The sequence below is a fragment of the Phyllobates terribilis genome, unplaced genomic scaffold (genome assembly GCF_046119375.1).
Source record: "Phyllobates terribilis strain yellow unplaced genomic scaffold, ASM4611937v1 Scaffold_2__4_contigs__length_985480577, whole genome shotgun sequence".
Classification (NCBI taxonomy): Eukaryota; Metazoa; Chordata; class Amphibia; order Anura; family Dendrobatidae; genus Phyllobates; species Phyllobates terribilis.
The window spans coordinates 266,283,173-266,309,777 of record NW_027362762.1 but is presented as its reverse complement, the minus strand read 5'-3'; the positions used below and the strand labels follow the sequence as shown (position 1 = coordinate 266,309,777).

General features: G+C 47.0%; 1 protein-coding gene across 3 annotated transcripts in view; it reads right to left on the bottom strand.

Moving 5' to 3' along the window:
- Positions 1-12,277, bottom strand: part of SLAIN1 (SLAIN motif family member 1) — a 56,463-nt gene extending 44,186 nt beyond the window's left edge. For all 3 annotated transcript variants that reach the window (XM_073664084.1, XM_073664082.1, XM_073664083.1), the window contains exon 1: positions 11,533-12,277. In XM_073664084.1, the coding sequence (XP_073520185.1) occupies positions 11,533-11,996 (464 nt within the window). In that variant the 5' untranslated portion in view covers positions 11,997-12,277. The remainder of the gene's footprint in view (positions 1-11,532) is intronic.
- Positions 12,278-26,605: the final 14,328 nt, after the last annotated feature.

The following is a 26,605-nucleotide window of genomic DNA, read 5'->3' as shown; positions in this document are numbered from 1 at the left end:
CTAAAAAAAAAACACAAACCATAATTTTGTTAAAGAACACTTAGGGCCCAATTCGTCAAAGCTTTTTTCGCCCACATTTTGTAATAAAAAGCTTTGAAAATTCACAAAAATTGGGCACAACTCAAGGCTGCGTTAAAATTGTGACTTTTGGCATTCTCACGCCTTTTTGCCCAGTCCGATAAAGTAAGGGGAGCTGGAGCAATACAATGGCGTGGTAACCCCCGCTCACCAAATTCTTCATTTTGCTCATTACGCCACAAATCTTACTCTAGTCCCTGACTGGATAAAGATTTGTTACGAGGTGCACACGGAAGTACGCCTCTTAATGAATCCGGACAGTCTGACTCCAGCACGCCTCCTCCTCAAGAAATACACGCAGTAGTCATGCTTGAGTGAGCAGCCATTCCCCCGAAACCCCCCACCGTGTATTGCGCTCCGATATCACTCAGATTTAGGGCTCTTTCACATGTCAGTGCTCCAGTTAGTGCTGTTCCCGAGCGCCGGGTACTGAACACTGCCCTCATCATTGTTCCTTGCTCAGATCATGTTCCTGCACGGTCAGACACAGCCATTACACAGTACACAGCAGGGGCACATTTATAAGATTATCTCAGCACAGGAACATTTTATTTAAACACATCCAATTGTGGAAACTATTATTATTACAAGGCCTATTGATTAAAATGTACTTTATTCATGAGAAAACCCCTTTAATGGCTGCTCACACCAGGTGGGGATGGATCTTAGGGGAGGGAGTTGGGAATAACACCCTTTAACAGGTTCCAGATAACTGAGCAGTTAAATCCAGTTGAGTATGGCTACATCCTAAAAGCAACCTGGAATTAAGTACCATCTCAGATATCATGGAACTACAGGACGGGGCAGGTCACTTTCACAACTAGCCTGAAGCACTGCCATGATGGTACAGATACTTATAACATATACATGTATAATATCCTATTTCCCCTACAAAACACAAGATTGGTTACCTTTGTGTCCCACCATAAAATCGGTTTGTTACACATCCTGAATGTTGAGCTAATCTAAAGGCTCAGCATACAAAGAATGTTTTACTCAATTCTTGACCTACTTAGAGAGGTCTTTTCAGAAGAAAAGCATCAATAGGCTGAAAGGGCTCAGCAATGGAGAAGAAAACAAGTAAAAGTAGGTTACACTCTAGAGAACTTCCATGGCTCTGTTCACATGTCTGTCTATTCGGTTTAAAGAGGTTGACCAGTTGTTTTTTTTTATTGATGGCCTTTCCTTAGGATAATTCATCAATATCTGACCAGTGGGGGTACGACACCTGGCACCCTCACCAATCAGCTGTTACTAGCAGCACCGCCATCGGCAAGGTTTTGGATGCTTTCAGAACACAGCAGCTCTGTCAAAACTGTAGTAGCTACAGCCAGGTACTGGAGATCTGCCCCCTATTCATTTGTATAGGAGGTGGATCTGCAGGACCACGCTGCAGTCACTATAGGAATTATGGAGCTGCTATGTTCCAGCAGCATCTGAGAACTTCTGCCTCCGCCGCTGGTAACAGCTATTCAGCGTGGGTACCGGGTGTCACACCCCTGCCGACCAGATATTTAGTGGCCAGTCTCTTTATACAAAACAGACAAACGGAAAGCATAGACAGACATGTCAACAGTGCCTAGGAAGTTCTCTAGAGTGTAACCTACTTTTACTTGTTTTCTTCTCCATTCAGAAAAGACCTCTCTAAGTGGGTCAAGAATTAAGTAAAACATTCTTTGTACACAAAACCTTCAGATTAGCTCTAAAGGCCCAGTCACACTTAGCGACGCTGCAACAATCCTGACAACGATACGACCTGTCAGGGATCGTTGCTGCGTCACTATGTGGTCGCTGGTGAGCTGTCAAACAGGCAGGCTCACCAACGATCAGGGGAGCAGCTCCGGTTACCAGCCTGCTGCTGAAGCAGGAGCAGGCTGGTAACCATGGTAAACATCGGGTTACTAGGGGCACACGCGCACCTAGTAACCCGATGTTTACCATGGTTACCACTCTGCTACAGTGAGCGGGAGGTTACCGCTCACTTTAGCAGGCTCGTAACCATGATAAACAACGGGTTACTAGGTGCGCGTGTGCCCCTAGTAACCCGATGTTTATCATGGTTACCAGCCTGATCGCTGCTCCCGCTGGTCACACACAGCGATGTGTGCTGACCAGCGGGAGAGCAACGACCAAAAAATGGTCCAGGACACTTTTCAGTGATCAGCGACCTCACAGCAGGGGCCTGATCGCTGCAAAGTGTCGCACATAGCGACATCGCTGGTGAGGTCGCTGTTGCATCACCAAAACCGTGACACAGCAGCGATCTCGCTAGCGATCTCGCTATGTGAGACGTGGGCTTAAGGGTGGGCTATCAATAAACAAAATAGTGGCCAGCCCCTTTAATAGCCCCTTTAATAGATAACATAAGTCATTATAAACGGTAAATCCAGTTGACATCAATAATGAATTGTCAGGATCATCTCTCTTTTTCCCTTGTCAGTGGTGTTTTGTGTTATTAACACAAACTAACAATATTGTAAATGTTTCATCACTTCATGTTCAAATCTGGCCAAAGAAGTTACACGTGGCAAGGTCAAATAGATGGGATGATGGCAGAGTTGTATATTCTAGAACAATGGATGCTTTATACAAGCTGGAAAGTGACTATTTCTATGTACTATATCTAGCATTGTAAATTGGGAAATAAAGCACTGAATACATGGGCTGAGAACAAAAACAGAATAATATTATATGTTAAAGTCTATTAGAAGGAGCCTGAGAGCATCAAGTTGTCCAAAGTTAGGAGATATGAGGCTATGGTTTCCATTCTAGTGTATAGGGCTTTTTTTGTACTCATGCATACCTTTCCATTTCATCTGGGGATGTCTCTGTTAGTCAACACAAATTGTTATGGTCCATGGGAGTGAGTGCATACAGGGATATAGGATAGCAGTGTCCATGCAGCATCTTTACAGCAGCACACTGAGCCCCACGGCTCCATTACAGGGAGCTGCACAACCTTTGCACAGCTCTGCCATGTATGTGGGGATTTGCAAGAAATTGAATGGTTGAATACAAAACATATATTTATGTTTATTACTGCGTCTTAGGCTGCGTTCATATATTCAGTATTTGGTCAGTATTTTACATCAGTATGTGGGAGCCAAAATCAGGAGTGAAACAATCAGAGGAAAAGTATAATAGAAACCCGTCACCACTTCTGCATTTTTGACTTACAAATACTGATTTGAAATAGTTACCAAAATACTGCTGTGTAAATGTAGCTCAACTTTGTGAAGGTTTTTATTTTCTTTTTACCATATAAAGGTTTTCCAGAAGTCCCAGCCCACTGCAGGTCTAATCACTAAATTAAGAGTATTTCTCCTGCTACAATCCTAAATTGGTAATAAAGAAGTTAGAATGTAGCTGCAAAACTAGATCTGCTTAATTCACATGGGTCATTATTAGTGTTGAGCGAGTATGTTCTATTAACCCTTTCGCCGAGTATGCTCGGGCCGAGCACAGAGTATTTACAGCTGCTCGGTGATGCGTTTGAATCGCTCACGTGTGCATGATTTGCGACTGTTTAACAGTTTTATTACATGTGAGGAATGTCTATTTCTTACACATTCCTCACATGTAATAAAACTGTCAAACAGTTGCAAATCATGCACACGGGAGCGATTCAACCATATCACCGAGCAGCTATAAATACTCGGACAAAACATACTCGCTCAACCCTAGTCATTATCATTATTAGGCCACGTTCACACATTCAGTATTTTACATCAGTATTTGTAAGCCAAAACCAGGCCCGGCGTCACCACCCGGCCAAGTGCCGGGGCCCTGAGCAGGCGGGGGGGGGGGGGGTGGTGGCCCACTCGCCGTCAGGCACCCCGGCATGCTATGGGACCCATGAGCAGAGGAGAGCAGTGCCAGCGTCCGCCCTCCCACCCCCTATCCCCCCACTTGCTCAGGGCGCCGGCACAATACTTGCCTCACCCCGTGCCTCCGCAGCAGGTCCTGTATATTCCGCGGCTTTTGACTGTGACCTCTCAGGTCAGAGGGTGCAATGATGTCTTTCCATCACACCCTCTCCTGAGCAGTCACAGCACAGAGCAGGAAGACGGCGACGCGGCTGAGAAGTCCGGAGCAGAAGCAGGTGAGTTTTTTTTTTTGTTGTTTTTTTTATGTATGGAGGCATGGGGCATTAGATGGGGGCCAGTATTCAGTATGGAGCATTATGTGGGAGCCAGTATTCTGTATGGAGCATTATATGGGGGCCAGTATTCTGTATGGAGCATTATATGGGGGTCAGTATTCTGTATGGAGCATTATATGGGGGTCAGTGTTCTGTATGGAGAATTATATGGGGGCCAGTATTCCGTATGGAGCATCTGGTCCGTCTCCGGTGAAAACTGACCTGCCAGCTCGCTCCAGTGTCTACTGGAGCACGTTGGAGGTCACTTTTCAGTACAAGTCTATTAGAGCCTCATTCTGGCTCTCATAGACTTGCATTGAGAGCTTGTGCCGTAGGCTTCTGACTCCCGGCCAGTCAGAAGCTACTGTCACAAGATGGCGCCGTGGGACCAGAGCGGCGTTGGTAAAAGGTGAAGCCGCCCGAAGGCAAGTACAAGAATGAGAGCAACGGCTTATGTTTAAAGTGCCACTCCAGCACTTAAAAAACGCTGGAGTGGTGCTTTAAGCTGAACATTTTCATAGCGAATTTCCCCCGATACAATGCACAGGGTAAAATAAGCAACAACTCTGCGGCAGAATCTGTATTTAAAGGGGTTTTCCAAGAAGAAAAGTCTGAAGTTGCTCTGTGACTGCGGGGTACCATATCATGGCCATGTGTGATGCGCACACAGTCACAATTCCCCTGTATACCCTGTGTGGGCAGCCACGTGAGTGCAAGTAAGCGATCTGCATGGTTGCGGTCACATGCTGACTACACTCTTCTCTCAAGGATTTAGACTGGTGAATCAAATTCTTCTGTTTTTCGTCCAGAAAAAAAAAAGTTTTCCATCTTCATGACGTTTCATATGAGACTAGATTTCATGTCCATGGTCATCAATATGCTCATTTATGATGTTCATGTCATATCCATTTTTACTTTCACAATTAAAACAACAATAATGGATCTGTTAAAAGCAAACGCCAGATAGGTTATGTCAGTATTGAATTCATTTTTTCCTTCGTACGTATGCTATCCATTTTGTGCACTGATGGCATACGGATCAAAAACACAGCTGTCAGAACTCGGCCAAAGGGCTCACTCAGAGGTCATTTTTTTGTACAAAAACAGTAGGAGATTCGTCAGTATCTTCGATCACACCGTCAGTGTCGCACGTGAAAAACTGAAATCTGAATGATCCCTAACTCATGCAGATTTTGCTGCAGATCTGCAACTGATTTTATCTTGTGTGGATGTACCCTTATTGGCAAATGGGTAGCCTCGATTTGCACAACCCAATCCAGCAGCCAGATCAGTAGTTTGTATCCGCTGAACAGGAGCCCTAAGAACCATCGCCTACCTCCTAGCATCTGCAGCTCTTCTTTGATTAGCCAGCCTTGTGCAATATCACGTGCATCACGCCAGGCTGGCAAATCCAAAGAGCCATGGATGCGATGAAGTAAGGGGCAGTTCTCAGGGCTCCTGCCCAGAGGCCAAAAATTACTAACCTGGCCAACGAGACGCGTCCTCCAAATTGTTCTGAATCAATTCTAGATCTTCTAGATCAATTCTACTCTTACTGCTCTTTATACCAAGAGAAAAATCCACAAGAAAATCTCAGAATGCCTCCAATACAGTCTGGTGTGCATTTCACATGTACAGATGTCCCTTGCTAATCAATTGATCCAGTAGCCATATCCCATTACCTAGATGGACTAAAATGGGTTTTCACTCACACACATTCATTTAGTTTGCCACTTATCTGTGCGGGTAAAAAGCATGGCAGAAACGATTCGCCACAAAGTAAAAACGATCAGTGTGTGCCGCAGACATGTATAGGGTGTTAGGGTGATTGCCTCTGCAGGTGTTTTTGGAGGTAACATATTACTGAAGGTTGACACACCTTAAATGCAGCTGGTATCTAGAGACCATTTAATAAAAGGATTGTCATTTCCTGACTGGTATCGAAAAAATAACTCATGCCAGGCCTTGAATACAGAGGAGTTTATTAGGAGGCAATCCAGAAATGCACCCTATAAATTCCAGCTTTCTGCACTGCATAGGACTAAGGAGATGGTGTGATGCAAAACAAAACGCCCCCGTCCTTGCCCACCAATCCCAGTCTCTTTATACAAAACAGACAAACGGAAAGCATAGACAGACATGTCAACAGTGCCTAGGAAGTTCTCTAGAGTGTAACCTACTTTTACTTGTTTTCTTCTCCATTCAGAAAAGACCTCTCTAAGTGGGTCAAGAATTAAGTAAAACATTCTTTGTACACAAAACCTTCAGATTAGCTCTAAAGGCCCAGTCACACTTAGCGACGCTGCAACAATCCTGACAACGATACGACCTGTCAGGGATCGTTGCTGCGTCACTATGTGGTCGCTGGTGAGCTGTCAAACAGGCAGGCTCACCAACGATCAGGGGAGCAGCTCCGGTTACCAGCCTGCTGCTGAAGCAGGAGCAGGCTGGTAACCATGGTAAACATCGGGTTACTAGGGGCACACGCGCACCTAGTAACCCGATGTTTACCATGGTTACCACTCTGCTACAGTGAGCGGGAGGTTACCGCTCACTTTAGCAGAGTGGTAACCATGATAAACAACGGGTTACTAGGTGTGCGTGTGCCCCTAGTAACCCGATGTTTATCATGGTTACCAGCCTGATCGCTGCTCCCGCTGGTCACACACAGCGATGTGTGCTGACCAGCGGGAGAGCAACGACCAAAAAATGGTCCAGGACACTTTTCAGTGATCAGCGACCTCACAGCAGGGGCCTGATCGCTGCAAAGTGTCGCACATAGCGACATCGCTGGTGAGGTCGCTGTTGCATCACCAAAACCGTGACACAGCAGCGATCTCGCTAGCGATCTCGCTATGTGAGACGTGGGCTTAAGGGTGGGCTATCAATAAACAAAATAGTGGCCAGCCCCTTTAATAGCCCCTTTAATAGATAACATAAGTCATTATAAACGGTAAATCCAGTTGACATCAATAATGAATTGTCAGGATCATCTCTCTTTTTCCCTTGTCAGTGGTGTTTTGTGTTATTAACACAAACTAACAATATTGTAAATGTTTCATCACTTCATGTTCAAATCTGGCCAAAGAAGTTACACGTGGCAAGGTCAAATAGATGGGATGATGGCAGAGTTGTATATTCTAGAACAATGGATGCTTTATACAAGCTGGAAAGTGACTATTTCTATGTACTATATCTAGCATTGTAAATTGGGAAATAAAGCGCTGAATACATGGGCTGAGAACAAAAACAGAATAATATTATATGTTAAAGTCTATTAGAAGGAGCCTGAGAGCATCAAGTTGTCCAAAGTTAGGAGATATGAGGCTATGGTTTCCATTCTAGTGTATAGGGCTTTTTTTGTACTCATGCATACCTTTCCATTTCATCTGGGGATGTCTCTGTTAGTCAACACAAATTGTTATGGTCCATGGGAGTGAGTGCATACAGGGATATAGGATAGCAGTGTCCATGCAGCATCTTTACAGCAGCACACTGAGCCCCACGGCTCCATTACAGGGAGCTGCACAACCTTTGCACAGCTCTGCCATGTATGTGGGGATTTGCAAGAAATTGAATGGTTGAATACAAAACATATATTTAGGTTTATTACTGCGTCTTAGGCTGCGTTCATATATTCAGTATTTGGTCAGTATTTTACATCAGTATGTGGGAGCCAAAATCAGGAGTGAAACAATCAGAGGAAAAGTATAATAGAAACCCGTCACCACTTCTGCATTTTTGACTTACAAATACTGATTTGAAATAGTTACCAAAATACTGCTGTGTAAATGTAGCTCAACTTTGTGAAGGTTTTTATTTTCTTTTTACCATATAAAGGTTTTCCAGAAGTCCCAGCCCACTGCAGGTCTAATCACTAAATTAAGAGTATTTCTCCTGCTACAATCCTAAATTGGTAATAAAGAAGTTAGAATGTAGCTGCAAAACTAGATCTGCTTAATTTTCACATGGGTCATTATTAGTGTTGAGCGAGTATGTTCTATTAACCCTTTCGCCGAGTATGCTCGGGCCGAGCACAGAGTATTTACAGCTGCTCGGTGATGCGTTTGAATCGCTCACGTGTGCATGATTTGCGACTGTTTAACAGTTTTATTACATGTGAGGAATGTCTATTTCTTACACATTCCTCACATGTAATAAAACTGTCAAACAGTTGCAAATCATGCACACGGGAGCGATTCAACCATATCACCGAGCAGCTATAAATACTCGGACAAAACATACTCGCTCAACCCTAGTCATTATCATTATTAGGCCACGTTCACACATTCAGTATTTTACATCAGTATTTGTAAGCCAAAACCAGGCCCGGCGTCACCACCCGGCCAAGTGCCGGGGCCCTGAGCAGGCGGGGGGGGGGGGGGTGGCGGCCCACTCGCCGTCAGGCACCCCGGCATGCTATGGGACCCATGAGCAGAGGAGAGCAGTGCCAGCGTCCGCCCTCCCACCCCCTATCCCCCCACTTGCTCAGGGCGCCGGCACAATACTTGCCTCACCCCGTGCCTCCGCAGCAGGTCCTGTATATTCCGCGGCTTTTGACTGTGACCTCTCAGGTCAGAGGGTGCAATGATGTCTTTCCATCACACCCTCTCCTGAGCAGTCACAGCACAGAGCAGGAAGACGGCGACGCGGCTGAGAAGTCCGGAGCAGAAGCAGGTGAGTTTTTTTTTTTGTTGTTTTTTTTATGTATGGAGGCATGGGGCATTAGATGGGGGCCAGTATTCAGTATGGAGCATTATGTGGGAGCCAGTATTCTGTATGGAGCATTATATGGGGGCCAGTATTCTGTATGGAGCATTATATGGGGGCCAGTATTCTGTATGGAGCATTATATGGGGGTCAGTATTCTGTATGGAGCATTATATGGGGGTCAGTGTTCTGTATGGAGAATTATATGGGGGCCAGTATTCCGTATGGAGCATCTGGTCCGTCTCCGGTGAAAACTGACCTGCCAGCTCGCTCCAGTGTCTACTGGAGCACGTTGGAGGTCACTTTTCAGTACAAGTCTATTAGAGCCTCATTCTGGCTCTCATAGACTTGCATTGAGAGCTTGTGCCGTAGGCTTCTGACTCCCGGCCAGTCAGAAGCTACTGTCACAAGATGGCGCCGTGGGACCAGAGCGGCGTTGGTAAAAGGTGAAGCCGCCCGAAGGCAAGTACAAGAATGAGAGCAACGGCTTATGTTTAAAGTGCCACTCCAGCACTTAAAAAACGCTGGAGTGGTGCTTTAAGCTGAACATTTTCATAGCGAATTTCCCCCGATACAATGCACAGGGTAAAATAAGCAACAACTCTGCGGCAGAATCTGTATTTAAAGGGGTTTTCCAAGAAGAAAAGTCTGAAGTTGCTCTGTGACTGCGGGGTACCATATCATGGCCATGTGTGATGCGCACACAGTCACAATTCCCCTGTATACCCTGTGTGGGCAGCCACGTGAGTGCAAGTAAGCGATCTGCATGGTTGCGGTCACATGCTGACTACACTCTTCTCTCAAGGATTTAGACTGGTGAATCAAATTCTTCTGTTTTTCGTCCAGAAAAAAAAAAGTTTTCCATCTTCATGACGTTTCATATGAGACTAGATTTCATGTCCATGGTCATCAATATGCTCATTTATGATGTTCATGTCATATCCATTTTTACTTTCACAATTAAAACAACAATAATGGATCTGTTAAAAGCAAACGCCAGATAGGTTATGTCAGTATTGAATTCATTTTTTCCTTCGTACGTATGCTATCCATTTTGTGCACTGATGGCATACGGATCAAAAACACAGCTGTCAGAACTCGGCCAAAGGGCTCACTCAGAGGTCATTTTTTTGTACAAAAACAGTAGGAGATTCGTCAGTATCTTCGATCACACCGTCAGTGTCGCACGTGAAAAACTGAAATCTGAATGATCCCTAACTCATGCAGATTTTGCTGCAGATCTGCAACTGATTTTATCTTGTGTGGATGTACCCTTATTGGCAAATGGGTAGCCTCGATTTGCACAACCCAATCCAGCAGCCAGATCAGTAGTTTGTATCCGCTGAACAGGAGCCCTAAGAACCATCGCCTACCTCCTAGCATCTGCAGCTCTTCTTTGATTAGCCAGCCTTGTGCAATATCACGTGCATCACGCCAGGCTGGCAAATCCAAAGAGCCATGGATGCGATGAAGTAAGGGGCAGTTCTCAGGGCTCCTGCCCAGAGGCCAAAAATTACTAACCTGGCCAACGAGACGCGTCCTCCAAATTGTTCTGAATCAATTCTAGATCTTCTAGATCAATTCTACTCTTACTGCTCTTTATACCAAGAGAAAAATCCACAAGAAAATCTCAGAATGCCTCCAATACAGTCTGGTGTGCATTTCACATGTACAGATGTCCCTTGCTAATCAATTGATCCAGTAGCCATATCCCATTACCTAGATGGACTAAAATGGGTTTTCACTCACACACATTCATTTAGTTTGCCACTTATCTGTGCGGGTAAAAAGCATGGCAGAAACGATTCGCCACAAAGTAAAAACGATCAGTGTGTGCCGCAGACATGTATAGGGTGTTAGGGTGATTGCCTCTGCAGGTGTTTTTGGAGGTAACATATTACTGAAGGTTGACACACCTTAAATGCAGCTGGTATCTAGAGACCATTTAATAAAAGGATTGTCATTTCCTGACTGGTATCGAAAAAATAACTCATGCCAGGCCTTGAATACAGAGGAGTTTATTAGGAGGCAATCCAGAAATGCACCCTATAAATTCCAGCTTTCTGCACTGCATAGGACTAAGGAGATGGTGTGATGCAAAACAAAACGCCCCCGTCCTTGCCCACCAATCCCATGCAGCATAGTACAAAAAACAGATGACGCTTTGCCATTCAGAATAAATAAATGGAAGCTGCATACAATGCAATGTAGGGCTGCAGTATTCCGAGAAACGCAGCAGAAAACCATTTATAGAAAGCAAATCATCTGAAGCAGCTGGGGAGATTTAGCCTGTGATAAAGCCAAATCCTATTGCCAGGAACAGATTGTGTCCCTGCTGTCTGGGGCTGAGCAATCACAGGGCAAATCCTCTTGGGCTAATAAAGGCCATTCCCAGTGCGGAGGGCTCTGGGCTGAAGATGTAGGAGTCACAACCTGAGTGTAAAGCTCTACAGCAGGCAGCCCCATGTAAAAACACAAACTGCTACATCACCAGGAGAGGTTCTAGAACACACAGCTCCATCACTGCCACCTAATCTGCATTCATGCCATGCTCCTTCCACCCAGTGCCCTCCTACTAAGCACAAGATCCATGCCAGGATTACCAGGTGTCTTCCTCTTCACTACAATACCCATCTTCCAGGTCCAATATGTCCACCTCGTCCAGGATGGTGGCACCGGGATTACAGCTGGCAGTCAGTGGCCCCTCGGTGGCACTCAGGCAGGACAGCGGGGGTCTGGTGCTGTAGTAGCCGAGATTCTCTGGAGGGTACAGGCTGCCCCCGATAGTGGAGGTGCATAGCAGAGTGGGCACCGGGCTGGGCAGGCACAGTGCAGCGGGCCGTGCCAGGGCTGGAGCAGCCAGCAGGCATGTCCCGGGCTGATGTACTGCAGGCGGCAGCAGGTGCGGGCTGGCAGTGCAGGTGCTGACGGCGCTCGCCCGGTTCCTCAGCTGCTCGTTCTGCTTCTCCAGCTTCCTGACCAGCTCCTGCAGCTTCTTCACCTCCAGCTCCGCGTTCACCACCATGCCGTTAGTGCCCGCTGTGGTGCCGCACTTCACCTCCGCCATGGCACAGCCCACACTCCTAGCTGCCGGCTCCGGGCTCTGTCAGGGACGCTGATGGCTGCTGCACTTGTGCTCAGGCTGCATCCTCCTCTGCTCGGAGTGGATGCGCCTCCTGTCAGCGCTGGGAATATTGATGCGAGAGCCGGCTCCCTCCCACTAATGCTGAGAGAGGGGGGGACACAATGGGAACAAAGAGAAGCCGGGCTCGGGGGACCGATAGGAGCCCACCAGAGCCTCAGTCCGGCACTGCCGGGAGAGGAGGGGCTCTGCTCATCTGTAGGGGAAGGGTGCCACCTGCTAGGACCAAACCCACTCCGGGCAGGGAAGGTACATAGGCTATGGGCAGAGCACCAGCCACAGCAGGGAGGCTCAGTGGGCTAATGAGCCCACCATGTACAGGCTGCACCAGGTGAGTGGGGGCTCTTCTGCCCTGCGGCACCTGTAAGGAAAGTGCTGGGGTAGAAATCACAGCTTGTGCTCTAAACACTTGTGGAAACAAGCCCACTGACTAATCATGGTGTAGTCTCCGGGAAAGGCAGGTCTTGTGCCCCCAAATTCAGTAAGAGAGCTGCTTAAGAAAGCCCCCCGAAAAGTAATAATGGCAACTTTGTGCTACACCCATGCAAAAAAGTAAAGGGGTTCTCCACTTTCACGAAAGTGGGGCCTAAACTGTGTAAAAATACTACCTAGATTAACAAACTCAGCAGGTACTCACTCTCCATGTCCAAAGGCGACTTCCTGCCATTATTCCAGTTTTGGTTGCAGCTGTGGCGCCATGTCAACAGCGTGCGTCAGTGCCTGGTGCAATGAGCCCAATGGCTGTGCCACATATGACTGAGCTCTGTGCGGTGACACATGCTATTGACATTACATCACCACTGCAACCAAATACCGGGAGCAATGGTAAGGGGCCGGCATCGGACTCAGTGATGGGGGTACCTGCTGGGATGATCTTAGGTCAGGGGCGAATTCTGACAACCTTGGGCCCCCCTCTCTGCCCGGCACACTGCTTATGATAAGGGCAATCTGGTCACAGGACCCTCGGAGCCTTTGGCTCAGCAACAAGCCAGATTGCCCTCATTGTTACTGCCGTGCCAGAAATCACAGGGCCCCATAGCAAAAGTTCTACCTGTAAAATCTCCATTAAGACTCGGTTCTGCTGGTTCCAGTGGTGTCATACTTGCAGTTAAGTGACAACTCGAGTGCCAGTGAATAGAACATTGCAAGACGTGGCTGAGACTCTAGTTGGCACATGACAGCAAGTGTGCAAAGCGCATCCTCTTGATTATGTGATAACTGCTGGAACCAGCAGAGCCCAACTATGTATATATTATATTACATTATATGTCTGGTATCTGGTAGTACACTACAAATAAAAATGTTGAACAGTGTAGCAGACTTTTCTGTTCCATACAACAGTATCTGTAAACAGGAAGAGCCCCCACAAAGCTCTCCCTATATACAATATGTGCCCCCACATTGCCTCCTTATATTCAGTATGAGCCCCTACATAGCCTCCTATATACAGTATGAGCACCCACATAGCTCCTTATATACAGTAAGAGCCCTCACATAACTCCCTATATACAACAACAGCCTTCGCATAGCTCCCTATATACAGCATGAACCCTCACATAGCTCCCTATATACAGCATGAGCCCTCACTTAGCTCCCTTTATACATGAGCACTCACATAGCTCCCTATATACAGCATGAGCCCTCACATAGCTCCCTATATACAGCATGAGCCCTCACATAGCTCCTTGTATGCAACATGAGCCCTCACATAGCTCCCTATATTCAGCATGAGCCCTCACATCGCTCCCTATATACAATATGATCCCTCACATAGCTCCCTTTATACAGCATGAGCCCTCACATAGCTCCCTGTATGCAACATGAGCACTCACATAGCTCCCTATATACAGCATGAGCCCTCACATAGCTCCCTATATACAGCATGAGCCCTCTATATACAGGAACAAATCCCACACATAAAAAAAAACACATACTCACTTTGCTCCCGTTCCCCCGGTGCTCTGCTTCGGTCTTGCTGTGTGCACTGACTCAATGTAGTGACGTCATCGCATCTACTATCTCAGTCGCACATGCTCACTGGTGGAAGAAGTCGGTGGTTCCGTCCTCCACCATTATATTCACAGCTTTCTGCATCCTGAAGATGCAGATATCAGTGAAATCTGGATTCAGGCCGTATGGTGCGGCCTGCGGACCAGTGTTTTTGGGCCTTTGGCTATCTCGGTCCGAGGGCCGCACTTTGCCCAGGTTTGTCTTATATGAGGTGTATACTAATCTGTGTACTGGCTGTTATGTACTATACTATGTGCACATATATACAGTGTTATATGCACTGACTGACACTCCTGGATCTGGCTGCAGGACCTCACACATTATAATGTATATCTGATCTATAATGCAGGATGTCCTGGAGCCAGGATCAGGGTGAGACACTGCAGGTTGACTCTGTATACTGGTATCTGCAGTCTTTATCTGAGGATCACTGTGAGCTATTGCTGCTGCTCGAACTTGCATACAGAGCGGTGACGCTAGAGCCAATGCCTCACACTGACAGAGCGACCTGATCTGTATGTAAGCTTAAGATGGTGTAATATGGCCGGTTTCAAACGTCCGCATATCTCCGGTACCGGAGATATCCTTGTCCCGTGTGTCCATGTGTGTTTTATGTGTTGCATCCGTGTGCCACATCAGGATCACACGGACGGGCGCCTGGAAATCAGCGCTACAGGTAGCACTGTTTCACAGCGCCGGTGCTGAACACTGCCCTCATCATGATTCCCTGTCGGCGCTGTGATCAGCACCAGCAGGGACCATTATGAGGGTAGTGTTAGTCTGCCCCCCATGTCTCCACCTGTAAAAATAAGAATAAAATAATAAAATCCATGTACTCACCTCTCCTAGGTGTCCCCCGCTGTAATCCATGCCATCGCTGAAACTGAAGAGATGGGGAGAATCGGCCACGGGTCCATGGATGGTATCGGCCCCTTAAAAGATGATAATTATAGAGGACTAAGGAAAAGCTGAGATATTAAACAGGCACTTTTCATAAGTGTTCACCAGTGAGCTATCTATTCCAGGGATCATTTAGCAAGGCAAAAATCAAAGTTCACCACCTGATATAACTAGTTTGACACAATAAGTATGCCTGCGTCTGAGCAAATTAAACATTGATAAATCCTCGAGCCATATGGCATTCATCCACGGCTACTGAGGAAATTGAGCTCAGTAATTGACAGACCACTGTATCTCATATTCTTAGACTCTCTTGTAACATGGTTGGTGCCACAAGATTGGAGGATAGCTGATGTGGTAGCGATATTTAAGAAAGGTAAGAAGGTGGATCTAGGTAACTACCGTCCAGTAAGTCTGATATTGGTAGTGTGCAAAGTTTTTGAGGGCATCATAAGAGATGACCTGCAGAACTACAGTACAGACCAAAAGTTTGGACACACCTTCTCATTTAAAGATTTTTCTGTATTTTCATGGCTTTGACAATTGTACATTCACACTGAAGGCATCAAAACTATGAATTAACACATGTGGAATTATATACTTAACAAAAAAGAGTGAAACAACTGAAAATATGTCTTATATTCTAGGTTCTTCAAAGTAGCCACCTTTTGCTTTGATGACTGCTTTGCACACTCTTGGCATTCTCTTGATGAGCTTCAAGAGGTAGTCACTGGAAGATGACCTGGCCTCCACAGTCACCAGACCTGAACCCAATCGAGATGGTTTGGGGTGAGCTGGACCGCAGAGTGAAGGTAAAAGGGCCAACAAGTGCTAAGCATCTCTGGGAACTCCTTCAAGATTGTTGGAAGACCATTTCCGGTGACTACCTCCTGAAGCTCATCAAGAGAATGCCAAGAGTGTGCAAAGCAGTCATCAAAGCAAAAGGTGGCTACTTTGAAGAACCTAGAATATAAGACATATTTTCAGTTGTTTCACACTTTTTTGTTAAGTATTTAATTCCACATGTGTTAATTCATAGTATTGATGCCTTCAGTGTGAATGTACAATTTTCATAGTCATGAAAATACAGAAAAATCTTTAAATGAGAAGGTGTGTCCAAACTTTTGGTCTTTACTGTATATTACAAAGAATAATATGCTGTAATAACTGGCAACCATCACGGATAAATGAAAGATAAGTCGTGTGTAACCAACATGTTGGGTGTCTATGAGGAGATAAGTGCAAATCTGGATGTTGGTAATTCAGCTGATGTGATTTATCTGAACTTTGCAAAGGCATTTGATACTGTACCACATAACAGCCTTATACTGAAGCTACAGAAGCAAGGACTTTGGGGAACTATATGTAGATGGGTAAGGAATTGACTAAGTGATAGGAAACAAAGAGTCGCTCGTCATAAATGGTACAGTCTCAAAATGGGAGCAGCAGTGGAGTGCCGCAAGGATCTGTGCTAGAACCGATTCTTTTAACCTCTTTATTAATGACCTTGTGGATAGGATTAAGGTTAAAGTGTCAGACTTTGCTGATGATGCAAAACTATGTAGGATATTTAAATCTGATCTTGACATTAAAATATTGCAAAACAATCTGGATAAGATGACTGAATGTGCAAACACTTGGCAGATGAGATTTAATGTTGATAAATGTAGTGTAATGCACCTAGGACAGAGTAATCCTGTTGCTACATATACATTAAATGGGAGTATATTCGGGACTACAGAACAGAAAGACTTAGGTATTCTGGTTACAAGTAAGTTGAGCAGCAGTACTCAATGTCAAGCAGCAGCCGCAAAAGCAAACAATATTTTAGGGTGTATGAGATAAAATCCTGTGATCTCAACATATTGTTACCTTTACAAATCACTTATAAGGCCACATTTAGACTATGGGATCCAATTTTGGGCTCCACATTTTAAAAGGGATATTCAGAAGTTAGAGTTGGTTCAAAAGCGGGCAACTAGATGATTACAATGGATGGAAGGCCTCTCATATGATGAGAGGTTGGAAATGTTGGGTTTGCTTAGCTTAGAAAAACGACGTCTCAGAGGAGATCTCATTTACATGAATAAATATATGTGTGGTCAGTACAAAGTACTGGCTCGTGGCTTATTCCTTACAAAGACCATACTAAGGACAAGGGGGCACTCATTATGGGTGGCAAAAAGGAGATTTCGGCAGCTAAATGAGAAAGGGTTCTTTACAGTTAGAGCAGTCAGTGTCCAGCAAGGTGTGGGAAAGACTAAGTGCAACACAAAGGGAAGAGGGAAAGGGAGCCCAAACTCTAGGGAAAAGGGGGAGTGGAGACCTCCTGGGCTGATCTAGTGTCACCCTGTCTCCATTAACATCCCTATATTGGTTCTTCACCAATCGCCGCATGCGTACCTCACCCTGTCTTTCCCTGGCGTTAGGCTCAAGCAAGGGAGGGGATGAGCACTAGTCGAACACTAAAGACAACAAAGGGGGACAAACAAGGGAAAATCGCTTAGCTTTAGTCGACTCCAGACAAATGCGCACACGTCCTCTAGCACCACAGAGGAAGAAGTATTGCTCTTGGTCAAGGCTTCACAAGGGGTAATGAATATCGCCGGCACCTCCCTCTGGCACACAGCAGATATTTACACACCCAGGTCAGGGTGTTAATTAGCCAGAGGAATGTAGCCGCTGCGTCCTAGGGATACAGCTTATAAGAAGTCTGTAATGCCAAACGAAGAGATCTCCTGCAACCAACTGCAGGGTGACTGTCTGTCACTTCTGACCCACCCGTGACAGTTCCCTCCCCCTCTACCAGTGGCCTCCGGACACTCAAGGCTGGGTTTCTCAGGATAAGAGGTGTGAAATGAACGAACCAACCTGGGAGCGTTCCCCTCTGATGCTGAAATCCACATCCTCTCCTCTGGACCAAAGCCTTTCCAGTGCACCAAGTATTGTAGAGAACGACATTGGAGACGAGAATCTACAATCCTCGAAATCTGGAACTCCAGATTACCATCAACCATTACTGGGTGCAGTGGTAGAGGAGAGGACTCAAGAGGTTCCACATACTTCTTAAGTAAGGACCTGTGGAACACGTTGTGGACCTTAAGGGTCTGAGGAAGTTCAAGACGAAACGCTGCTGGGTTAATGACGGCGGTTATTTTATAGAGACCAACAAACCTAGGTTCCAGCTTCCAAGAAGGAACTTTCAATCTTATATTCCTGGTAGGCAACCACACAAAGTCATTCACATTCAGGTCCAGACCTGGCAAGCGTTTTCTGTCGGCCATACGTTTACACCTGTCTCCCATGATCTTTAAATGACTCAGAACACCCTGCCATACCAAGGAGAGCGACGAAACAAACCGTTCCTCCTCAGGAACAACTGAAGCTCCTCCCCCACTAAAAGTACCAAACTGTTGGTGAAAGCCTTATGCACCGAAGAACAGTGACCTGCCAGTGGATTCTTGACAATGATTATTAATGGCAAATTCTGCCAGTGGTAAGTAGGATGCCCAATCGTCCTGATTTTCGGAGACGAAACACCTGAGGTAGGTCTCCAAATTCTGATTGACACGCTCAGTCTGTCCATTCGACTGAGGGTGGAAGACAGAGGAAAAGGACAGCTGCACCTCCTGTTGAGAACAGAATGCTTTCCAGAACTTGGAAACAAACTGGGTCCTCCGATCTGACACTACATCGGAGGGAACCCCGTGAAGCTTCACAATCTCATTTATGAACACCTGAGCAAGTGTCTTGGCATTTGGAAGAGCAGGTAATGCGACAAAGTGAACCTTTTTACTGAACCTATCTACTACCACCAAAACCACCGTTTTGCCTGCAGAAACCGGTAGGTCAGTAATAAAATCAATGGACAAGTGTGTCCATGGCCTACTAGGGATAAGTAGCGGAAGCAGAGTACGAAACGGACGGGTATGCGAAACCTTGGAACGCGCGCAAATACTACAAGCAGCTACGTGTTCAATCACATCCCGATGCAACCCTGGCCACCAAAAACGACAAGAGAGGAGGTCCACGGTTGCCTTGCCACCTGGATGTCCAGAGTTATGATGTTAATTACTTTGCGGCGCAGATTAGATGGCACAAATAACCTTCCTGAAGGGCAGGTGGCAGGGGTTTCCCCCTGAGCCCCCAACACCTTACCCTCCAGTTCAAGATACAGTGCCGAAATGACTACCCCTTTCTGTAATATCAGGGCAGGGTTCTCATTGTCACCACCACCAGGGAAGCTCCGGGGCAAAGCATCAGCCTTGACATTTTTGAACCCTGGATGGAAAGTGACAACAAAATTGAACCTAGTAAAAATCATGGACCATCTGGCTTGCCTAGGGTTGAGACGTTTAGCTGACTGGAGGGCAGACAGGTTCTTATGGTCAGTAATAACAGTAATAGGATGAACAGCCCCGTCCAACCAATGTCGCCATTCTTCAAACGCCAATTTGATCGCCAAAAGTTCCCTATTATCCATGTCATAATTTCAGCCGAAGACAATTTTTTAGAAGAAGGCGCATGGACGCCATTTACCAGGGGACGGACCACGAGACAACACAGCCTCAACCTCGACATCCGATGCATCAACCTCCACAATAAAGGGTTGGGAAACATTGGGTTCACTGAGTATAGGTGCAGTGGCAAAATTATTCTTTAAGGAGTAAAAAGCCTGGAGTAAGGCATCAGACCATTTGGAAAAATCAGACCCCTTCTTAGTCATGTTAGTAAGGGGTTTCACAATTACAGAGTAATTTTGGATGGATTTCCGGTAAAAATTAGTTAAGCCCAGAAAACGTTGTAGAGCCTTCAGGTTCTCGGGACGTTCCCAATCAAGGACTGCATGGATCTTCTTTGGATCCATCCAAAAACCCAAAGATGACAACAAGTACCTCAAAAACTGCACCTCCTGTACAGCGGAAACACATTTTTCCAGTTTGGCATAAAGTTTGTTATCCCTTAATATCTTGAGCACCTGCTTAACATGCCGCTGATGTGTCTCAAAATCAGGTCAGTAAACCAAAATATTGTCCAGATAGACCACCACAAACCTCCCCACCAAATGATGGAAAATATCATTTATGAAATACTGGAATACCGCAGGTGCATTGGTCAAACCAAAAGGCATAACCTGACTCTCAAAATGTCCTTTCGGGGTATTGAACGATGTTTTCCATTCAGCCACTTCTCTGATTCTAACCAGATTGTAGGCTCCTCTTAAATCCAACTTGGAGAATACCTTAGCCGCTACAACCTGGCTGAACAAATCAGGAATCAGAGGAAGAGAGTATGGATCACGGATGGTAATTTGATTTAATTCCCGGAAATCTAAACAGGGACGTAGACCGCCATCTTTTTTCTTCACAAAGAAGAACCCTGCCGCCACGGGCGAAGATGAGGGTCTGATATGTCCCTTCTCCAGACTTTCCGCAATGAAATCATTCATGGCTTGTCTCCCAGAAAGATTATACAGTCTGAACTTCGGTAGGTTAGCTCCGGGGTCAGGTTAATAGGACAGTCATAAGCACGATGAGGAGTCAAATCTTGACACCCCCTCTCAGAAAAAACATTCTCAAAACCAGACTGAAAAGCAGGTAATATTTCCGTAGAGACTGTAGCAAGGGAAATATCTAAACAGTTCTTATGGCAGTAATCTCCCCATTCAATAATCTCCCCGCTTTGCCAATCCACCAACGGATTATGTTTAACATGCCAAGGAATACCCAAAACAATAGGTGTGGGAAGATTGTCCAAGACATAGCAAGGGATTATTTCACAATGAACTGACCTCACCCTCAGTTTTACATTATGTACAATCTGAGTAAATGCTTTCTGTGCAAGTGGCGCCAAGTCTATGGCAAAGATGGAAATAAGTTTAGCTAAAGTACAGCAAGCAAGACCATGAGTTTTCACAAACTCAGCATCAACCATGCTGACTCCGGCTCCACTGTCAACAAACACAGAAATTTTCTCAGCTTTGCTCTCTAGCACCACCTCTGCTGTCAGGACAAAGTGGGAACTGCAGATTGGCAACAAATGCACCCTTTGTTTATCCAACTCCAGACAAATGCTCACACGTCCTCAGGCAGCAGAGAGAAAGAAGTACTGCTCTTGCTCAAGCCTTCACAAGGGGTAAAGAATATCGGCGGCACCTACCTCTGACACACAGCAGGTATTTATACACCCAGGCCAAAGTGTTAATTAGCCAGAGGAAGGTAGCCGCTGAGTCCTAGAGATGCAGCTTCTAAGAAGTTGTCTGTAATGCAAAGAGATCTCCTGCAACCAACTGCAGGGTGACTGTCTGTCACTTCTGACACACCCGTGAGAGTCAGACTGTGGAATGCCCTACCACAAGAGGTAGTAATGTCAGACACTATAACAGCTTTTAAAAAAAGGCTGTACGATTTCCTCAGTACACATAACATTGTGGGTTATAAATAATTTAGTGGCAAAAAATGTATAATTGGTGGAGGAAGGTTGAACTTAATGGACCTAGGTCTTTTTTTAACCTATGTAATTATGTAACTACAGTACCAAAGATACATAGAGTTTTTTTTCTGTTAAAGGGCTGAAAACAATTACAGAATATTGAAAAAAAAATGTTTTTTGCTTTTAGTTGCCAATTTCCAGGACCTGTAACATTTTATTTTGCTGTTGATCAAGCTGAATAAGGGCTTGTCTTTTCGGGATTAGCTCATGTTTTTATAGATGGAAATTTCATGTACATATGATGCTTTGATTGATTATCATTACATTTTCTTAGGTGAGGTGACAGAAAAAATTGTAGTGTATAGTGATAATCTCAGTCTCCTATAGACCTCAGGAGTGGGAGCCAAAACCAGGAGTGGGTGATAAATGTAGAATTGGTGACTTGTTTCTATTATACCTTTTCTCTGCTTATTTCTCACCTGGTTTTGGTTCCCACTCCTGAGAAAAAATATTGACCGAATACTGATAGTGGGGCCGTGGCCTATGGCTGAGCTTCAGCGGAGGGACAGAGATGTCAGGGATGGGGGTCCACAGCAAACTCCCAACTGTCAAAGTAACCCACTGATCCAACTTTCAAGGTCCATGCCTTAAGCTTATGGGCTAAGTCCCTGAGATAAATTTTAAGACTTTTCCTTTTAATTCTTAGTGTCAATGTGTACCCTGATTGCTGAGTCCTGACCTCTATCTCCCAGTAATCTATCATTCCAATACGTAATCAAACTTGAGCACCAGGAAGATAACACATGGTTTGATTATTTTGAACTTTGTGACAGCATATGTGTTCCCCTGTTGCACAGCAATATACACTCTCAAACAGCTGTTCAAGAACTGCAAGTGACTCGCCCCCTGGGCCGTGGGTCACTCGGATCCGGGCAGTAGGGGAACGATGGGAGTAGTAGTGGCAACCCGGTTCTGTGGCTCAGGGTGGTCAGGCCAGTGGTAGTCCGTTATGCGCTGATGATTATGTCCGACTATGCCACCCGTGGATTGCGGTTATTAGGAACCGCCGCTGCATGCAGACCGCTGGGGCTGATGAGGTGTGCAGCTAGGGTAGTGTGACTCCCCACGGGAAGAGTGCGGCCCCAGGGCAGTATAATGGATGGTGGGAGTGATGGTGGTGAGAGTCCCAGTACCGGTAGTGCTGGAGGCGCGAAGGAGCACAAAGACAACAGGTTGCAGTCCAGGGCCTTTACTAAAACAGGTAAACTGACCCATAAACAGTCCCGGCCAGGAGGGGACCTGGATGTCTGAGAGCAATGGGGAAATTGGCCCTGGTCAGGGTGAGGGTGTAGGCCTACCGTGCTTTCTGTGCTCCTTCTGGCTATCTCATCCTTATAGGGTAACAGCCCACGTTTCCGAGCTTTCCGTGTACTCTCGCCTGTAAGGCCTGCGACGTGGGTTCCTTTCTGCTCCCGGCCTGGTACGGCTTTACTGGTCCCTTCTGTTGTGGCAGAGCCTCCAGGTTTCTTGGGCCAAGGAACATACAGTCCCCTGCGGACTGGTTATCTGCTGTAGGATGAGGAATCCTCCCAGCCTCAGTCACCAAAGTCTGGTAAATTAAGTCCTCTATCTGCCAAGACAGGCTCACTTCGCCTCTTGTCTCTGGCTTGTGGCTCTCCGCCTGCCACACTTCCTCTTAGGTGCAATACAACTTTCTGTCCCTGCTCTGCTCCGGGACACGTCTCAGTGCTGAGACAGGTCATCCAGTTCTCCCTAACCCTGCCCCCAGCACCAGCTTTTATAGGGGCAGCCTGCTCCCCCTACTGGCCTGAGACAGGAGGTACTGCATGCTAATGTTCCTCTGACTAGAGAACCTCCCCCCTGCTCTCAGACACAGCTTTATTACATTTTGTGGCATCCAGGCCAGGGTGACACATTCCCCCCTAGTAAAATTTAGTACTCCGGGACTAAACAGTAAACAAAGACAATATGCATGACTATAAAACATTAACAGACAGACGACGCACAGCTTGTGTTCTTAAGGTCACAGTGTGGTCTGTGACCGGGTGTCCATATCACCAATACAACGGGGAGCCTTAACCAGGTGGGGGTCTGTCCTACCCCAAGTCCTTCACGGTCTTAGTTCATTCCTTGGTTAGGCTCCGAACGCAGTCCATACAAAGGTCCCGGTTATAAAAAGTCCATAACCTTTGAGTCCCTATGGTAACTGCAAGAAACTGAAACACACAATTACTAATCACGCAGGTAACTTGGCAAACAATTCAACATTTGGCAACAGGGTTATTTACAATTTTAGCGCGCTCTATATTTTCCAGCGAGCGGGTATCTGCCCCTTTGTGCTCCTGGTTGATCTCCTTAACCCACTGTCTGGTGGTGGACAGACTTGGCTTTCCCCACTAGCGTTAGGGGTACAGCTACCAGCTGGGTGTACAGGTAGGGCAGGCAGCTGTCTGCAGGTTCTTTGGCTTACCGCAGGCATGGCAGGCTCACTGTCAGCAGAGGGTTGACTCTCCTGGGCTGCTGATACAGGCTCTTCTGCCTCTGGAACCGCTTGCTCCACTTCACCTTCCGGCTCTGGTGTTGGTTGTTGCTGTGCCTGTTGCAGGAAATGCAGGACGGGTACCACTATGGCATCATTTATTCGAGTCCAGGACTGAGGGAACTCTCCGAGAACGGTGCTGATCATTTCTTCCTTGTCCTCTGCGAGTTCAAGGTCACTCTGATCCTCTTCTGCACTACGGAGTTGCTCGGGGCACCTTTTGAGGTGGTCTCTGGAGACGGTACTGGTGGTCTCTACTCCGTCCTTGGTGATCACGCACACCTTCGGGTTGTCGTGGTCAGACTGCAGTACGGTGTAGGGTTCCCTTTCCCACTGGTCGTCCAACTTATGTAGCCTTCTCTTCCGCTTCAGGACCTGCTCACCAGGTTCCAGGGGACCATCAGGGGCATGTTGGTTGAAGAGTTTTTCTTGCCTCTCTCTCACCTGGGCCAGGCTCTTCTCCACACTCTCCTGTACCTTCTTGTACTGCAGTTGCCTTTCCGTATCCCAGTCCGCATCCGGAAAGGTGTCCTCAGGCGTTAAGACTCCCATCTCCAGGTCTACGGGCAGCTTACCTGGTCTGGCTCGCATCAGGTAAGCCGGGGTGCAGTTTGTAGCATTCACCGGGATATGGTTGTATAGGTCTATCAGGTCCGGCAGTTTTTCTGGCCACAGACTGCGTTCCTCCAGGGGCAACGTCTTCAGGAGGTCAATGACTATATTGTTCATTTTCTCACACATCCCGTTAGTTTGTGGGTGGTAAGGCGTTGTCCGAATCTTCTTACGGCCATAGAGGTTGCAGAACTCTTGGAAGATTTCAGCCTCGAACGCTGGACCCTGGTCTGTCAGGACCTGTTCCGGATACCCGTGTGGATGGCGGAAGTATTGTTGGAAGGCTCTGGCCGCTGTTTGGGCTGTCAAGTCTTTTACCGGGACCACCACGAGAAAGCGGGAATAGTGGTAAACGATTGTCAGGGCGTAGATGTACCCTGACCCGCTTGGAGCCAACTTGACGTGGTCTAGAGCTACCAGCTCAAGAAGCTGCGTGGTGACGATGGGCCTCAAGGGTGTTTTCTGGCTGGCACGGTCCTTCCTCCTTAGGTGACAAGGGCCACAGTCTCTGCACCACTTCTCTACAGCCCCCCTCATGCCGACCCAAAAGAACCGTCCTCTTAGCAGGAACTCCAGTTTCTTCCAACCGAAGTGCCCCGCTCTGTCATGGTAAGCCCCCAGGACCATAGCTGCATCCCACCTTGGGACCACGACTTGCCAGGTCAGCTCGTGCGTCCGGTGGTTGACAATCCTTCTGCACAGCTTGCCTTCATAGAGGAACAGCTTGCTCTTCTCCTTCCACAGCTGCTTGGCTTCCTCTGGAGCATCCGGATCCATGCGGGTGTCCTCCTGGGTCAGCAGATCTTTCACCAGGCGGATGGCAGGGTCACTATCTTGGGTCTTGGCCCAACTGTGGTGAGGTAGGGGATTGATCATCACGGTTGTTAGATCCTCCTCCTTCACGCGATGGGAGTATTGAGCGGCTCCATACCGGTGAAACGCGGGGAGTTCTACCTCCTCCAGCTCTTCTGGGTCTTCGTCACCTTCAGGTAAGTGAGGCATCCTCGATAGGGCGTCAGCGTTGGCATTGGTTTTGCCTGCCCGGTACTTGATCACGAAGTCATAATTGGAGAGACGGGCCATCCACCGCTGTTCCAGGGCACCGAGTCTTGCATTGTCTAGGTGTGTTAACGGGTTGTTGTCCGTGTACACCGTGAACTTTGCGGAGGCCAGGTAATGCTTGAAGCGTTCCGTCACGGCCCACACCACCGCCAAGAATTCTAGCTTGAAGGAGCTGAAATTCTCCGGGTTCCTCTCGGTGGGTCTCAGCTTCCGGCTGGCGTACGCGATCACCCTTTCTCTGCCCTGTTGGTTTTGGGACAGTACTGCTCCCAGTCCCACATTACTGGCGTCCGTGTGGAGAATAAAAGGCTGACCATAATCAGAGTAGGCCAGGATCTCATCCCCCGTGAGGGCCATCTTCAACTGGCGGAAGGACTCCTCATACGGTTTATCCCACTTGAAGGGCGGCTTTTGGCTCCTGGACTTAGACTGTCCGATTAGGAGGTCCTGCATAGGAGCTGCCATCCTAGTGAACCCGGGGATGAACCTTTGGTAGTAGCCTACCAATCCGAGAAACTGTCTCACCTCTTTGATGTTCAAGGGGCTTGGCCAGCTCTTGATTGCCGTGACCTTGTCAGGGTCGGGGGCCACTCCTTCCGCGCTTACCACGTGCCCTAGGTACTGGACCTTTGGTTTCAGCAGGTGACACTTCGATGGTTTCACCTTCAGGCCATAGCCTGCCAGGGCTTCGAAAACCTCGGCCAGGTGCTTTAGATGGTCCTGGTAGGTTTTCGAATAGACGATCACGTCGTCCAGGTAAAGGAGGACCGTCTCGAAGTTTCGGTGCCCTAGACAGCATTCCATCAGCCGCTGGAAGGTCCCTGGTGCGTTGCAGAGCCCGAAAGGCATACAGTTGAACTCGCTCAGTCCCATCGGGGTGGTGAAGGAGGTCTTCTCCTTGTCAGCCTCTGCCACAGGAACCTGCCAGTACCCGCTAATAAGGTCCAAAGTAGAAAAG